Source organism: Heliangelus exortis, chromosome 8, assembly GCF_036169615.1.
Source record: "Heliangelus exortis chromosome 8, bHelExo1.hap1, whole genome shotgun sequence".
NCBI lineage: Eukaryota > Metazoa > Chordata > Aves > Apodiformes > Trochilidae > Heliangelus > Heliangelus exortis.
The window spans coordinates 5,862,329-5,880,150 of record NC_092429.1 but is presented as its reverse complement, the minus strand read 5'-3'; the positions used below and the strand labels follow the sequence as shown (position 1 = coordinate 5,880,150).

The 17,822-nt window shown below is 42.4% G+C and overlaps 1 protein-coding gene across 1 annotated transcript; it reads left to right on the top strand.

Moving 5' to 3' along the window:
• Nucleotides 1–844: 844 nt before the first annotated feature.
• Nucleotides 845–17,822, top strand: SHISAL2A (shisa like 2A). Its single transcript, XM_071750122.1, has 4 exons — nucleotides 845–1,176; nucleotides 7,794–7,933; nucleotides 12,725–12,793; nucleotides 17,320–17,822. The coding sequence occupies exons 1-3, from the start codon at nucleotides 995–997 to the stop codon at nucleotides 12,754–12,756; spliced, it is 354 nt and encodes a 117-aa protein (XP_071606223.1). The 5' UTR covers nucleotides 845–994; the 3' UTR covers nucleotides 12,757–12,793; nucleotides 17,320–17,822.

Below are 17,822 nucleotides of genomic sequence, written 5' to 3'. Positions count from 1 at the left end.
AGATCTCAAACTACCACTTGCCTGGAGTTCATCTCAAGGTAAGACCTGAAATTAAAATGTAAAGTTTTAGCTGAATTAGTGTGGTCTTATTCATTTAAGTGAAACTATTGACAATATAACTCCCCTTTCACTCTAAAGCTTTTGTGTTTCTTAGAGGTGGTCATTTGTGTGGCAAATCACTTGATCCAGGCTCTCTTGTAATATGGAGACTGATGGAGAACCAGCTCCTTGGAAGGGGGAATGTCTCATTGCTATTTCCCTGCAAGCTTTTTGTTATCCTTTTTTTCCAGAAGCCACATCCCATGCAGAGATGTACACGACGTGCATGTGTGTTGCCATGAGCTGAGATCTCAACCCCTGTCCCGCAGGGGAGGCTTTTTCAGACGGGTACCGTGACTCTCTGATCCTCTGGTCCTCCCTTTTTTTTTTTTTTTTTTTTTTTTTGTTGTTGTTGTTAAAACAAAAAGGTCTAAAATACTTAAAGGAAACAACCTCTAAAATGTGTAGGAGAGTGGTCTCTCAGAAACAGTCACTATTTATGGAGCGTGTAGCCCTCATCGCACCAAAGGGTCCTGATCCCAGCTGTCACCCCTCTCAGTTACCTCCTCCGGCTGCCTCGAGACCCCACCGCGGCTCCGGGATGAGGGGGGACCCTTCAAGTCTCTCCTCGACGTGAGACAAAGCGCTGAGGAGAACTCAACCCCCTTTGAGGTGAGCAGCCCACCTCACCTCACAGGGAGAGCCATCCCCTCTCCCCCGAAGGACGGGAGCTGTCCCCCTCTCTCCCCCTCACCTCAGGCTGCGGGCGGCTCCCGCCCTGCGGCGACCCCAGGGGGTGTGAGGGGGGAACGAGGGGAGGCTGCGGCCCCTTCCCGCCTCCTGCCCCGCTCTTTGCCGCCGCCAGCGCAGCCCCCTGCCCGCCCCAGCTCCGCCCGCTCGCCGCCCCACCTCCCGCCCGGGTGCCGGCGGAGCTGAGGCGCCGGGCAGCCCCATCATGAGCGGGGAGTGCAGCAGTTACCTCAACGCTGAGAAGGTGCTGGTCAGCGGCTTCAGCTGCCCGCGGACGGGCGGAGATGCCCGGGCCGTGTACTGCTGCGGCTTCCAGGACGTCAAGTACTGCTGCGATGACCCCCACAGCTTCTTCCCTTACGAGCACAGCTACATGTGGTGGCTCAGGTAAGGGGAGAGCGGCGGCAACCTCCCTGACCCGGCACGGCGGTGCCTCCTGGGCCCGGTCCCGCATGGCGGGCGGTGGGGATGGCCCCGGGTTGTGTTTCCTGAGGTGTTTGTAACCCAGCACTTCCAGGCGAGCTTTGTCCCGCTGAGAGTAGCGATGGAGGGAGCCGCAGCTGCTACCCGGAGGGACTTCTGCTTGTGCCGGGTTGGTTTGTGAGAGGAGTAACTCGTGGTCTTGCTGAGGAAGCGCTGGGGAGGGCTCCGTGCGTGTTCGCGGAGCACCCCGAGGGTCCCTCCGTGCTTTGGGGGTGAGGGGAGCGGCAGTGGCGGGGCCTGAGGGTGTGCGGTGCGGCTCGCATGAAGTTCCCGGTGACTTTCCCGTCTACTTTTCTGCGTTGTAGGATCAAGCCCTACAGAAGCTTCCACTTGGAAGACAGCAGGTGATGGGTTTGGGCTCTCCTGGGTCAGGGGAGGATTTGTCTATCTCTGACTGGATCTCCAGCGGCGGCAGTGAAAGCTGCACACACAGCCTGGCTGCTTTCTGTGCCTGCTTCCCTCCAGGCTCCGTGCTTGGCTGTGTCAGGTGTCAGCACACCTCTGCATGGGGCTTTCTCTGTCTTTTTTGGGCTTGTTATCCTTGGTTTTGTCAAATCTCTTCCCGTTTCTGCAGGCTCAGTAGCAGCAGTCAGTACCAGCTGTTTCAAGTTACATCCTTTTATCTATTTTATACTGTTTTCTATTAGTTTTCTGGAGTGCCCTGTAGCATAGTATTGCAAAATCTGGTGAAGAGCAGTTGAATGTTCAGCTTATGCACAGTGTTGAAAATTTTTTAAGCGTTTGGTGCATAAACTCTCAGCTTTCACCAAACTGAACAGTTTGTCCTTCTGTTTTATCATGGGGCAGATGCAATGTCCCACCAAATACTTTACTGCCTCTCATCTGGACTGTCTTTCACTCCACAGCACTGCTCTTGGAGGTGCATAACCTGGAGCTGCTTGCTCAAGATGTGGGTATGGTAAGGTTTTATATGGTGGCAAAATGCTGCTAATCTTCAGCTTTGCTCTCAAAATCCTTCCTGTTGGTGGGCAGCTTCTTGTTGGTATCTTTGGCTGCTGGTACATACTGACTCTGATTTCAGTGACCTGTTGCTGATGCTCCTAAAACTTTTCTTGAGTTCAGAACTCACAGTTCATTGCCTTGTAGTCTGGGTTTTGTTTGTTTATATATCACTTTTAGCTGCTCATTCAGTTTTCCACAGGTCTTTTGGCATCCTTTGCCCTTAAAGTATATGTTTGCTTGATAGGGCTTAGGATCATCAGAAACTCAGATTTCATTCTTCTTCAGGTGAATAAAATCAGTCTTAGCACTGATCTTTGACTTTATTCAGGAATGAGACCCCCTGTCATATTCTTTTAAGCAACCTTGAATCTGTAACAATTTTCCCCCTAAACCTGTGTCAGTTCAGTCTTTTTTAGTCCCACCCTCAGCTTGGGGCCTTGCCAAAAGTGTTCTGAAAAATCTGCTGAGTTCCTTTGCCCACCTGCTTATTGACACTTCACAGGCTCCAGCAGGCTAACAAGGCAGTGTTTTCCCTTCCTGGTAATGCTGACTCTTTAATGAAAAAATTTTTGTCAGGAAGAAGTAAGCTCCATCAGCTTCCTGAGGGCAGAGCATGGTAATGAGGTGGATGGGGTTAGTGGCTTCACATCAACAAACCTGGGGCTTGTGTCCAGGTATGGTGAGCAGGGCAGGCCTGGGCATCATGGCTTGGGGATTAATAACCAGGGTCAGATGCAACCCCGTCCAACCCAGACACAATTAGCATCCAGACACTGTGTTTCTGTCTTGATTTAGTGATGCTGTTACTTTTTTACTACAGGCTTTTCTGTCTTGCCAGGGATGGATGTCAGATTTACTAGTCTGTAGTTTCTGGATTCCCCTCTGGAGTCCTTATTTAGTTTGGAGTTACACTCCCAAGCCACCAGTCCTCTGGCAGAGTGGCCTTAAGGTAATGTTGGTTTGCATGCCTTGGCCAGCAGTTTTATAAATCAATTCCTTTGGGGCTCTTGGGTGAATGCTATCCAGTATTGTGGGGCTTGCTCTAATTTATCTTGTCTAATATTTAGTGTACAATTATTTAAAATATAGTCTGCCTGGTACAAACAGTGGGTTGAATGTGGGAATTTCCCAGCCATCTGCAGGTGTGATTGGCAGAGTTGCTCAGCTTCTGTGGTATGAGAAGACATCCCAAAATGCCCTTTTTCTGCACTTTCCTCATCAAATACTTGTATTGTTTTAATGTTAAATGTTGGGGTTTTTTTGCCTAGACTTTTACTGTTTCGGTCCCAGGAAGCCCTCTCAAGGTGGCAGAACTACTGAAAGATTAAAATAAAAAAGTTCTGCTCTTGCATCTGGATGAGATGTTGTAAGGAAGACTGTTAAATCTTGATCTTTTCAGAAATTACCTCTAAGAAATAAACCTCAAGAGAGGCTTTAATAAAGCACCTCTCTGAAGTTTTACAAAGATTTTCTAGGGTCTGAGAAGTATGACTGCTCATAGCCTCAGAAATTTGGATCAAAACTTTGAAACTTAAAGATTTTTTTTTTCTTTTTTCTCTCTACAGTGGCCCTCAGCAGCTGAAAGCATCTGAGGAAACTGCAATTGGAAGGGTTTGTTTGTGCTTAACATCTGGCACATCTGTCTTAGAGGAGGTGGTTTGCTTGTTGAAGCAAAGTTACTGAGTTGTTAGAACTGAAGTTTCTGTTATCAGAAGTGATTTCCAGTAGCAAATCAAATCACAATTTTTAGTTACTAACACACTGGAAGCACTAGGTTATTACAAGCACTTTGAAGACTGTATACATTTGCACATGATAGTTCCATCAGGAGTTTTAATAAAAACATAACATTTTCTGGTCTCTCAGAACATTTTGGTGATAACTCCCTCCCTTGCCATTGTCTCAGACTGTTCTTTGTATCAGTATAACAACCACGTATAAAAATAATCCTTCAAATGCTTTTTACAGCTTTTGAGGACACAGTTTTAATACTTGAAACCTTTAGGACTTCAAGCTAATCAGGACTCAGGTAAACCAGGCTGGAGATTGAGTGCTCTGTGCTTTACTCCAGAGCTTTAAATTACTTATCCTGAATCTTCATTTCCTTGACTCTCCCCATTAATTTGAAAGCAGTGACTGAATGGACCACCAAGTGGTTGGTGGTATTTCAGGGATTACTTCTGTAATCACAGAGGTGATCTGACACATCAGGTAGAATTTCAGGGAGATATTGCACATTTCTCTTGTGTTTTTTTCCTGCTGTGGGAAAAGCATTGCCAGACCACTTGGCAGCCAGCTCTGATGGAAGCAGAAGCAGTTCATGGAGAAAGCAGCAGCTGAGGCAACCTGAAGCAATAGTTTTTTGCAGGCCTATGCTGTTCTTTTTTTGCCAAATCACTGCTGCCTGTGCTGTATTTAGGGCCATAAACTGCACTACCCCTTAGCAAAATGGAGCCATCTTTTTCCTCTCCCACACCTGCAAAAATTGCAGTGTTTTCCAAGTGCATCCTAACATCTTCTGTACTGGGAGCTGGTGGACAATCATAAATAGTAAAAATCATGACCTTTGAGCACCTGTGACATTTCATACTTTTCCCTCTATTTACTATCTGTAATATTTTCACTTATCCTTTCTTTTTTTTCCTGCTGCTTCAAATCAAATAGTATCCATCTTTTGTTGTTGTTGTTGACAGGGAGCCTAGGCTGCTCTATTTCTTGAACAGCTGACCTCAGCAAAGAAGAGTGAAATGGGTTTTTTTCTATCTCTTATAGCAATCAGGAGCCCATGGAACAGGGAAGTGGGTATTAGTGAAAGGCAATAGTGTACAAAATTCATCAGAAGGTTGAAACCAGAGAACACAGATGCTATAAAACACCACTGAGCTAAATGCTGAGTAGCCATGTGGTGTGTGTTCCTAGAGTCATCATGACATCTATTTTGCCTCCTAAGTTGAGTAGAAGGTGAGAAATGCTGAGCATCTTGTATTTGTACTGAACCTGATGCAGTTGGGTTCAGTCAGCACCTTTTTTTCCCCTCATTGTTCTAAAACATCTTAGAAATATTCTTGTAAGTGTTCAATTAAGTTGCTTTATTTAATGCTTTATTAATTAATACCCGTAGAACCATGGTGACCTGATGCTTAGCCAGGCTTTGCTTAGCTGTACAGATTTCCAACAGTCTATTTTGGCTTTCCAAAATAACAAGTCTTGTTCCTGTATGTTCATTCTTCCAGTTTCCTGGGAATATTTATCTCCTCACTTTGCAGATGCCACATACAACGTATCACTGCAGCAGTGGCATTAGGAACATTTGATTCACTTGGATCCAGATGACTCACAAGCTTCCTCTTAATCTATCAGTGGACTTACTGCATCTGCTTAGCCAATATTTAAATATTTTCCTAGCTGTTGTTGGTGTGGGTGGACTCATTTTATGGACTAAAAATAACTGTAGGTGTATGATGCTGAACATCCACCTACACAAGTGTTAAGGACCCACTAAGCAGCAATTTGGACAGCAGCATGGGGAGCCCCAGGGGGTTCTGACAGAGTGGACCCTTTCTCAGGAAAGCATTTGGCTGTGCAGAGCATCCATGTTCATGACATGTGTGGCAACCCTGCAAGTGTGGAGATCAGTGCAACAGCAGTCATATGTAGAAAGTAACTTTGGAGGGGTTCTGTTTGGTCTTGTGGATCTTCTACCCAACTTGGGGCATTGCTCATCTTCAAATCATTGTGTGTCAGGGTTACCCCTAGACCTGCACTGCTGTTCTTATACCAGGTAATCTTTTTTTGAGGTGGGGGGGTTCTTAATGCAGAGCTTATTCCTTGTTAATGAGCCCACAGCTCTGGGCAAGAGTGACTTTTTAGTTTGCTTATTTATTATCTCTTCTGTCAAAAGACAAAAAAGCAGAAATGCCTGTTTCTGAAGAGCCTTTGGGTTTGTATTACTTCCTCAAATAGATTCAGCTGTGAAGATTATTCTTGGTTTGATGGCTGCTCATCTCAGCCTCCTGTAGTGTGTTTCTTCTGTTCACTTGGGTCAAGGTGTTCAAAGTAAAAATGGAAAAATGAAGCCAGAACCCAGGTGAGATCTTGTAAGGAAGAATACAAATTCCATATTAAGCAGAATATTGTTTGCCTCTAAGTTTTTCTTGAGGCAAGCAAAAAGTTGCTTAATACATGCATAGGTGCACAAGCATAGGGACCCTTTAGTTCATGCAGATGGTAAATACTATGAAAAAATCTTCATAAGGGCAAACCTGTTTTTTCCAGGACCAATAATTTTGCTGATAATGAATGATTCTACTTGTGTATGGAGCAAAATGTTGCTCAAACGTAATTAATAGATCTGACTACTAATTAATAAGAACTGCATCTTGAAGTCATACTGATATCTGCTGTTCTGTTCCTGCTGATCTTGAGTTACTCCTATGGACATATCTGTCTGTTGGTGTAATTGGAGCTTGTAGAGAAGCTTTGCAGTAGATTGAATGTAAAATTGATAAAAATATCCCAAGGCACAATTCTTCTTCCTGCAAGGTCACAGCAGAAGTGACTTCTTACTGATAGCAGTGATGTATAAAGTAATTTTGAACACTGCAGGATTGAATTCATAGAATATAAGACATTCTCTCTCTCCTGTCCTTCTTGCATCTGTCAAAAATGGTAAATATCTAGAGTAGTAATATAAGGATTCCCAGTCCTCAGACTCTTCATCTGTGACAAAAATCTGCATATGCTACTGTTCATTTGTCCTTCTGAATATTCAGTTATTGCTCCTTTGCCTTTTGTATTATGTGTAAATTAATTCATCCTTACTTTTTGATTTACCCTGTCAAGATCATGGGAGATCTCCAAAACTGACTGGAGATTTATTGCATTAACACAAAGGCACAACAGTGGTTATAGTACTGCACCCTGCTTTACAGAGCTGCAAACAGAACTGAATAACATGACTTACATGGTTTTTAATCCCATTTTTTACAGGCTTGTCATCCTTGGTGAGAAGTCCATGACAAATGTGAGCTTTGCTTAAGGTGTTTTTGTAGGCTCTTACTGCAATGAAAGTGGCATTTCAGATTGAAAATACAGCTTTACTAGTCACAGTTGAGGAAAAAAAAATGTGTGGGTTTCCTGAAACTGTAGAATTCCTCTTTGTGACCATGTGTATTATTAATGTGATATGATGCTTACCTGGGAAGATGCACTGCACTGGAGAAGTTTTTGATTCTGGTGCCAGATACTACATGAAGTTATTTCTGATTTTTCAGTAATGGTTTAAATCACTCAGGAATGGTATGCATAGATAACATGAAATGCCACTGAGGGCCAGATACTCAACTCCTGTGTAATGACATTAATGTTTCTGAGGGCAATGAAATTATGCCAGTTAATGCAATTTCAGTATTTAACTCTCAACTGCTGTTTACAGTAGAATACACAGTCACTCCCCTGCTCGAGTGCAAGTCATCTCCAGATATCATCATCCTGGTGATTGTTTTAGTGGGTACTTCAGGCAGTTTGTACACTTCAATTTCTTTGTTTTTCTCTCTTAGTGTTGGAGCACTTGTGGGGCTGTCAATAGCAGCAGTGGTCCTCTTTGCTTTTATCATCACTGTGTGTGTTCTCTGCTACTTGTTTATCAGCACCAAGCCACGCAGCAAATTGGACACTGGTTTAAGCTTACAAATGGCAGGTAAGACCAGTTGTTGTTTATGTACATTATCCTCCTGTAGAGAAAAAGCATTTTTCTGGTTTTAAGTGGATGTGGAAGAATCCAGCAAAGTGTATTTTCTTTCTGATGGGGATGTCAGGATGTAGTCAAGCTATCCTGCTGTTTTACCTTCTGAATTAGATCTGTACCAAACTCAAATGAAAGAAATGGTGTGAGCTCATTACTTATTAAATAGTAGGAAGGGTGTAAAACTTCACAGAAGTGAATTAGGAGTGAAATGAAAAATGAGTCCCTTTATTAGGAAGAGGCTTAGTGAGTTGCTCTGGATTTCCTGCCAAGGGTATATAAACATATATTAGTGACTTCATTCCAGGGAATCTCAGAAGATTTTAAGTGTATTTACTTGTCCTAGGGAAAGATAATTGTTTGGGTTTAGGGTTTTTTTTTCTTTTTTTTCTTGACATAGGATCCAGTCTTTGAAATCTAAGACTTTTTGCAGTAGTCCATACCTTTGTGCCCCAACTATGTTGGCAGATCTGTGTAGCCAGCACTAGCCCATGGGCATGGGAAAAGCTGTGGCTGCTGAGTTACATTTCACTACATCTGTGAAACCTGACTGCAAGCTTTGATGGCAGGATGTTGGTGTGATAAGTTGCACCCTATTTTTTGGACTTTCTAAATGTTTTTAATGTGACTTCAGCAGTTCAACAGTGAAGTTGTAGGAAGTAAAGGGAAAGTTGAGCTTGGCCTTGTTGTACTTATTTAGGCCTTAGAGCAAGTTGAAAAGGGAGAATAAGTCTTGAAATAACTCTCTAGCCTTGATTTTTTTTACTAGTTTTTAAAATGGTTCTATACCTTCATGGCAATATAGGACCAATTAGTTATTGTATCAGTAGGCTAATATGAAGCAGTAAGCCCCCTCCTGAGTGTCTCGTTAACTCCACTTCATTAAAAACTTCTGTATCTTGTTTTGTTCTCCAGAGGATGCAGGCTTTGGTCTAAAAGTGGTTTGTAGAGCTGTCAGGAAGTGCCAAGCTGCCTTTTGGAGCTGCTGAAGCTGAGCAAGGTGCTGAAGTGAAAGTCACACATTCAGCAAACTGCTACTAATCTGCAAATTGAAAACTTGACACCTGCCATGGAGTGAGAGAAATAAGATCTGCTACCCAGAACAGCCTGAATAAGCTCTTGGGTGGGATGAACAAAATGCCTGGTGGTCTTTTGCAAGATGGTGGTGTTCTAATTGTTAACTGGCATTATGCTGTGTTTAACTTCTCCCCTCAGGTTTTCCTGCTGTGGCATCAGCTCTTAATCCATTGGCAGGGCAGCAGTGCTGTTTTTCTCATGCTTGATATTTTTGTGCCAGACATGTTTGGCACATGGGGAGCTGGGAAGGAGACAGGTGCTACTGCACTACTGCTGCCAAGTGATTCCAGCTTTTTTTACTGCCTCAAACCCTGCTGCAAAACCCCATCCTGCTTTGACTTTAAGGATTGTTGCTCTCTTCCAATCATGAGGTGAACACCATCCCAGGCTCCCTCCCCTGATGACCTGGTGTGCACATAAGCATCCTCTTTTTCCTGATTTCAGCTGTTTCAGGCTCCAGGAAGCTGAGAAAACTTTGCTTTTTCCTGACCATATCGTGTGTTGTTGTTTTGGGCTTTATATGGACTGCATTGCTTTCTGTTTAAACACTGTTTTGACTTTGCTTTCATCCTGTTTTTCATTTTCATTATTCTGCTGTTTTGGCTGCTCTGAATGACAATTATTTCACATCTAAATTCTGGTAGCCTTAGCTGTTGATGGAGGTGGGTTGCCAGAAATTGAAAACCAACTGCTTTGCCAAGGTTTAGAGATCTTTGAAAATGTTGAAGGATTTCATTGACAGGCCTGAGTGTTTATCTTCATCACACTGGGGTTTGCATGGAATTAATGCAAAGTCTAAGTATCTTATGAAAGGGCTGGCTAGATGCTTCCAGGCCTGAGGAACAAGAAAAGCATCTGAGATTTTAGCATAATCACATCTAGGCAATAAAAATTAATTAAAAATATTAAAACAGTTTTTAGAAGCTTCAGAAAAATTTAGGCCTGAGGACTGAGTTTTAACTGTGAGCTCAGCTCTGCCCTGCTTTTCTCTAAACTAGAAAAATCTTGCCTTTAGGAGAAGACTGTGTCACACGGTAAGTGTTGTGCAATGTCTGTGCCCCATGAGCATTCAGAGAGCACTCATTAGGAAAGCAATATTTTTATTTTATTAATTTCACCCATAATATAAGTGAAGCTCGGTTGGAGCTTTGTATTTCATTAAACACACAATCAATTATTGCCTTCCCTCCCTCATGTAATAGTCAAAGCTGGTCCTTGTTCTGTGGGCTCTAAATGCTCTAAATATATAAGTGGAATTGTCAAATATTTACAAAAATCGTTTCAAGTGCAATCATAAATGAAACAAATGCAGAGGCTGATCAGCTGGAATTTGCCTCTGTTTAGTCTTTGAACCCATTGTCTTCAATAGCAGATATTACATACAGGGTTCCCAAACTAGCTGAGCATGTTGTTATCCCTAGCAAAAAACAGCATTTTGATCTGAGAACTGAATTTCAAGAAAAATGAGCTGAGCTCAGTGGTTTAGACTGGGTGTACCTACTTAAATGTTGGTGGAGTTACACTGATGTAAACTTGTTCCTTACTACTGCTTGTAGTACCACAGTGTAGTACTCTTAGGATGAGGTTTTGCCATCAGAGGTAAAGGGGACAGCCCATCTTGGTGACCAAGTTTGTAAACACATTTTCTGATTTTTTTCCTCTTGCACATCTGTCAGTGTGACTTCAGGAGGAACTTTGAGACAAGGTGTCTTACACTACTGCAAAGTGAGAATAGCAAATGACATTTTTTATGGTAACAGTTTCCTTTAAAACTGAGCACAGCAAGACCTCTGTAATGCATTCAGAGTCAGACAGTCAGGGACCTTTGGGCTGGAATGTAACAGGAATAGTGGCCCTTTAAATTTCTCATAAGTGTTGGGGAAAATATGCTTTCATAGACTAATTCCTTATTCTTACAAAGCAGTGACATCACAGTATGAAAAGATTCATGATTTCAGATTATTATAAGGAAAAACTCAGCTCAAAAAAATAGCCAGGTGGCTGTTCTTTCCCTCTTTCTTGTCTCAATTAAATGTCAGACAATCAAATGCCATCTTGATATTTTGAATCCAAACTGCAGTTATTTATATTTAAACAAAATACAATGTAACTTTTGGAATTTTTTTTTTTCCAGGCTTTTTAAAATGAAAATATTAAAATTCTCCACTTTTCATCCCTATTGGACATGAGCAACCATTTTTAATCCCCCACACTTCCTTGCCCCTCATGATCATCTTTTCTCTTTGTTCTGTGTTGGCCCAAGCAGTGGGAAAGGGGAAAAATGAGGTTTAAAACAGTGTTAGATTAGAGGGTAATGGGGCATAAAGGGAAACTTGACCTGGGTAGAAGGTTGATGATCTCCGTAAGGAGACTTAAATGAGAGGATGGAGCAGGGAAGGGGTTTGAAGGCAGTAGATAAAGGAGAAACTGCAACTGAGCAAGGACCTGGGTGTACCTGGGGGACATGTGGAAGGAGGATGTAGCTAATGGGGTTGAGAACAGCAGGGCAGGGAGGCAGTGATGCCTGAGAAGATGGAAAACTCCTGAGAGGAGTCTCAGGGAGTGTGAGAGTGGCTGTGGGTGTGCTGGAAAGCAAAGGTGGGAGAGAGATAAAGAGGGAGCCTTGGAGATGAGAAGCTTGCACAGGGTGGGAACAGCTGAGATTTATGGCAGAGAACAGAGAGGAGGTTCTCCAAGTATGAGCTGAGCTGTTAATGGAGATGGGAACTGTCATGGGAAGCATAGTAGCAGAAAATTATGACTGGAAACAGAGTGAGGAAAGCAGGAAGGGAACGAAAGGATGAATATAAAGCAAGAAAAGAAAGGAAGCTCAAATGTGGTCAGAGAATTCTTTATTTCTAGAGCTTTGCATTCTCTGCTGTCAGCAGGGACCAGTGAAAGCCACTGGCAGGGTATCTGTCCTCTCCCTGGCTGTGACCCACTGCAGGTTGCTTTTGCTTTGTTTATTATGACTGGTCTGAACAAACCCAGATTGTCTGCACTGGATCTAAAGATTATATTAGATTACAGCTCTTCCAGTCCAACCAGGTGTCTGGATCAGTTACCTGGTGGAAGTTTGATGAAGCATTATTTATTTTAACCCATGAAGTTGTGCTCTAAAAAACAACAGTGGGAGACTTCTAAGCTTCAAAACCAAGCAGTCAGAAGATGGGAGATGCAAGAGCTTAAGATTTTCTAGGCAGCTAGTGAAATGCCAAAGTAAAAATTGCTTTATTTGTTCTTGTCATCTCTACAATCTTTCTGAAAAATAAGAGTGACATTTCTTTCATGGGAAGTGCTGTGAGCCTCTCCTCAGACAGGGCTTTGGGATGACTGGATGGAAGGTGAATACAAGAGTGATTGATCCAGGGGTGTGACAGTTTGAGATTTTTGAGCAGAAATTTTCCTGCTGTTTCATTTAGGAGGCTGATTTTCTGCTGTAGGTCCTATTTATACCACAGTGCTGCTACCTTAACCTCTTCTTGATGCTTATTCCTTTTTAAGACAAGTGAGTTAATAACTGCATATAAAGTTTTAATCCTTTAAAGACTGTAGAGGAGGGTTACAGGAACTGTGCTTTTTCTAGTGCATTGGGCACATTTATGTATTACTAGGTGGAACTAAAGGAATAATAATGTTGATTTTACTAAAAATGTTTCTGTTTTACAGACAGTGAGACAAGAGGGAGTTCTGTATGTTAAGAGGCTCTGGATGGATCCTACTAATGCTGTAATGAAAGTAGGTACAGTGAGGACATTTCTTTTCATCTTTTTTTTTGTGCTTATATACCCCCTGCTCTGTTTTATATCTGGTGATGCAAATGTGATAAGCATTTCTCAACATGCTGTGATTCTTTATGTGGGATTTTAGCTTTCTGGAAAGCACTAGCAAATTCTGTTTGATTTAGTTTCACGTTGCCCTGAGGCTGCCCTTGCACTGGGAAGTATCTGCAGAGGCTTGAACAGAGGCATTCTACAGAGAAATTTCTTCTTGATTTACTTGTAGATTTAATACTCTTTCATGGTTGTGTGCCAAAGATTACATTCCCCTTCTGCTTCCTTTGTCCTTTCCCTGATGTTGTTCAGGATCCATCAGAGCTTACTAAAGAGGCAGCCATTGTAACTTATAAATCAAAATAAATCCTTTAGTGATGAACTGCTTGAAAGACTGCTGTGGGACAAAGAGTAAAAGCAGTGAAGTATCTGGTGGATAGTTTAAGCATAATCTGCTTCTTCTTAATACTCCCTACAAGTGCTGAGTCAAGTCTGATAAAAAAATTAAGAGGGTTATCTTACAAAAAATGAAGTTTCATCTGCTGACTTGCTTTTTAATGCTGAAATAATATTTAAAGGTCAAACTGTCTATGGCACAGACCACACAAAATAGTCTATAAAACATAAGACATTGCATTTTAAATAGTACTGTACTTCAGATCTAAGAGGAATTTATGAATAATGCAGAAGATTTCAAATGACATGAAACATGAATTTTACCCTCTGCAGGAGGTGAAGGCTCTGGCCAAGCAGCCACAGAATGTGAGAATAGCTGTAGGTGACCAAAGTCTGTCACAGAAAAAAAAAGTGGGCCTGTTTGCTCAGCAGTTGTACTTAGCTCAGCAGGAAAATAAATGTGTCAGTTCCCTGCTTTGTGTATTTTCTTTGTACCTTTAAAAAAAAATCATCCTGTGCATCATTAGTGCAAATGCCTCTTTCTCAGTGTCCTTTATTATCAGCATAAAAGGTTGGTTTGGGCTGCTTGTCCTCATGAAAATACTGAAGTGTAGCAAAACTCATTTTGAAACTCCTAGCCACCTTCACACATTTTATTTTTTTTTTTTCTGCTGTTGCAAATCAAGTGCCTGGTGGGAGAAAAATGCCATGGAAGACTAAAATAGGATTCTGCACTTAGAAAGCAGTCTGTAGTGAGAAAACCCAAAAATACCTGAGGCAGGCACTAAGTACTGAGGTGAGACCTTGGTTCAGGTCTGTGAATGAGGCATTGATTTCTGAAGGCCCCGAGCTTCCCATCTCCTCGTGCTTCACTTTGCCTGCTTTCCATCATGTTGGAGAGATTAATGTTTATGGAGTGCCCTGAGGTGTAGCCTGGTAACCACTATTGCTTGCAGGAAGAGCAGGAGAGGATTGAAAAGCCAGCTTTTTCTTTTTTAGGGCTTGAATGCATCCATTACAGAAACAAAAAAAAAAAAATTTAGAAGTGTGTTTTGTGGATTAATTATCCAATCCTCTTTTGTTGGCAACATGAGCCTGTCCTTCTTCATGAAGACTCAAAAAACTTGAGACTTTTTGGGGGCTAAAACCAGGAAACCTATGCCCTCAGCCTGTGAGCCTTCTTGCTTCCAGATGCAGAACGGAGCAGCTGGGAACCTTCTGTGAAAACGAAAAGGTAGCAAGAATATGTTCTGAACTTTGATAGGAAATCTGGTTAAAAATTGGTGGAAATCCAGGTTACTAATTGTATTTTGTCTTCTGCTTTTCATGTTGTCTGCTTGTTGCAGATTTCATGCTCTGGCCTGTTATGGGGAACCACTTCAGAGTGCAGTGGTAATCCAGGGAGTCCATCAGTGGCTTCAGACCTTCCCCAGCTGTGAGAAAGCTACATGTAGCAATTAGATTTGGTTTAGCATGCACAGTTCCTCTGCCAACTTCACTGGGGTTTAATTAGGAACAGGACTCTGTTCACCATTGCCACTGATGTAGTTCAGAATGCCATTCAAACTTGTTTGCATGGGGGTTTTTTTTCCAGCAAAAGGGCAAACACAGCTCTTGGCTTTAAAAAAAGGAAAGGAGAGGAGCTACACAGCTGGAGGCATGGCTTCTAAGTTGGAGTGATAATTTCTCAAATTACTAAATCAAGTTATGTACAAGAAAAATCTGACACAGGTGCTGAAGACAAATCATGACAATCCAGTCTAATTTCTCTTTGTCAAAGCAGTTTTTCCTGCCAGGTAAATAGGAACAAGTGGCTGTGACTTTTACAGGTCTTTTGAAAATGCAGTCAAAGGGAAGTTTTCAGAGGCTCATTCTCAAACACATTTTTGGAGGGAAGGATGTCTCAATTGAGTGGTAAGAACTCGGGTGAAGGAGTAAAGAGCATATGCATAAAATCTATGGATGACACCTGAGAAGGTCTGCAAGATTCTGGGAGATAAAACTACCTTTCAAAATTATCTTAGTGCCCCAGAGAAATGGTCTGAAATCAAAAAGGTGAATTACAATAAAGATAAAAGCAAAATACTCTACTTAAAATGGAGCAATCAAAACCTCAACTATACCTAAGGGAGAATAACTGGCTAAGTAGTAGGGAGGGAAAAATATCTGGAGATTGACTGTATGTCATAAACAGTGCTGCTGTTCTGGGCTCTTCTTTCAGTCTGACATATTAATGAGATGAACTGTGTATAGGATGTGAAATAATAATTTGTTCCAGTTAGTGCTGGCAGTGCCTCTGTTACTGTAATGCTCTTAGGTGTTGACATACTGGAGACGAGATAAAACTGAGAAAATTATAAAGGTTTTAGAACAGCAGGACAGGCTTAAGGTGGCTTAAGTCCTGAAAAGATGAGTGACAGTGTATAGTTATGTGAAAGAGAGGACAGTGATTATTTTCCATGTCTGTAGCTGGCAGGGTGAGTAAAGCTGAATTTCACACTGAAGTAGATCCAGATTTAGTAATAGAAAATCTTTCAAGCTCTAAGTCTAGAAGTAGTCCTGGATCAGCCAGTGAGGCACTTTGTGGGACTTTCTTCCAAGAGCATCCTGACCTTGTACTTTTCAGAAGTGAGAGAGATGAAGGATCTGTAGAGCCTCAGTGTTGGGAGGGCTGTGTCTTAGCCCCAGGCATCCCTGAGGCCACATCAGCAATCCAGGCTGTGTCCAGGAAGGAAGGAAATATCTTCCTGGGAAGGAAATATCTGTCAGTCTGCTCTGAATAGGTACAATCTTGGGTGCTGTGTCAGCCTGTGTGGGGGTTTGCACCTTTAATCTGGAGAAAAAGTGGTGGGCATCATAGATACAGCTGAGCTACCTTCTGCTCCCATATTTAATCAGAAATGCTGTATGTGGAGGCAGAATAGGATATTTCAATTGGAAGGGACCTACAACAATCCTGCAGCCCAACTGTCAGAGCACTTCAGGGCTAACCAAAAGTTAAAGCAAATTATTGAGGACATTATCCAAGTGCCTCCTAAACACCAACAGGCAACGGGTGCATTGTCCACCTCTCAGGAAGCCTGTTCAGTGCTTGACCACCCCCTCAGTAAATAAATGCTTCCTACTGTCCAGTCTAAACGCCCCTTGGTGCAATTTGAACTATTCCCATGTTTCCTGCTCCTGGGTACCAAAGGCACTGGGCAGGATCACTGGGTCAGGATGTACTTGAATGGACATGGCTGTTGACCAGATGACAAGTGTCACTGAGGACTCACACAAGTGTCATTCCTCACAATGAACCAGTATTGAAGTGATGTTCTTTGCTTTTTAGGATGCTCTTTGCTGCTAATTGCCATCTGCCTTGAAACTCAAGATTTCATACCTCTGAACTTCTGTCACTATCTGAATTCTCTGGGATTTTTCTGGCCAGACTTCAGTGCATGTCCATTGTTTTTGCCTGACCATGCTTTTAAAAAGCTGTACCAGCAGCTGTTGTAATTAACCTCTGAAGCAATCCCTTTTTAATGAGCAGTAGACTGATTTTTTGTGTGTGTGTAGAAATTCTTCAAGTGTAGTTTGGAATATGTTTCGGTATCTTTCAGGATTAAAGGTGCACACTGTGAATATGTCTGTCATAAAAGAATGTGGTTTAATGTAGATATTAGTGGTGCTTTTTCCAAGAGGCAGTGCATAGACACGTTGATGAGTGACTCTCTTTATCTGCTAAGCCTTCTTTTGTTTTGTTTTAGCACCACTCTGCCTTGAGCCTTTATCCCATGCAAGGTGAAATCCTTGCACAGCAAGGGAGCAGTAGCAAGTCTGTTCATCCACATACACCCCCAGCAGAGGCATTTAGTGTTCCATAGCTGTAGTGGTGCCCTTCAGAGGTGTAATTCTTCACATGGTAAAGGTTAAGAATATAATTGAATGATTGGAAAGGAGTAATCTTGGTGAAATGGATTGAGCTGTGTGGCTTGTTCTGGATTGGTTTGTAGGATCTCCTTATCAACTCTGCTGTGCAGCAGAGGGATAAAAAAAATATATATCTAAATCTCCTGTTCAGTCTAATTCTTAACTGTGACTGCTATTTTGCAGATACAGAGATGCATCCTTCACAAGGCTCCCACCAAAACCAGCTGTTGACAAAGCCAAGTGGCTCTCATGAGATTTCTTGAGCCACAAGGATGAGCTGTGACTGTGAGCCACAGGAACCTGACTCACTCTTCTGGAGGTGTTTCCTAGCTATTACAACCAGATAACCAGAGGCCAATCTGAAGCTGTGCCAGGATGGTGTGATTTGTGTGTGGTTCCTGTACTGGCAGGTGTTGTATGTTGTTGTGCATGTACCAGCTACTGCTGCTTGTCACTCCCATGCGAATTATTCTCTTCACCCTGTGCATTTCCTGTGAGGTAACACAGTTGTCAAACAGAGCAGAATTTGGCACACCAAGCTTTGTTTTAAGCTTTCCCTGGGTGCCACCTCAATGTGGTGTCTTCAAGTCATCAATATGGTTGTCTTTAGCCAGATGTGATTGTTCTGTACAGAAACGTATGTGAATGTAGTACCTCAATAAAATCTGGTGTGTGTTTGTGCTGTA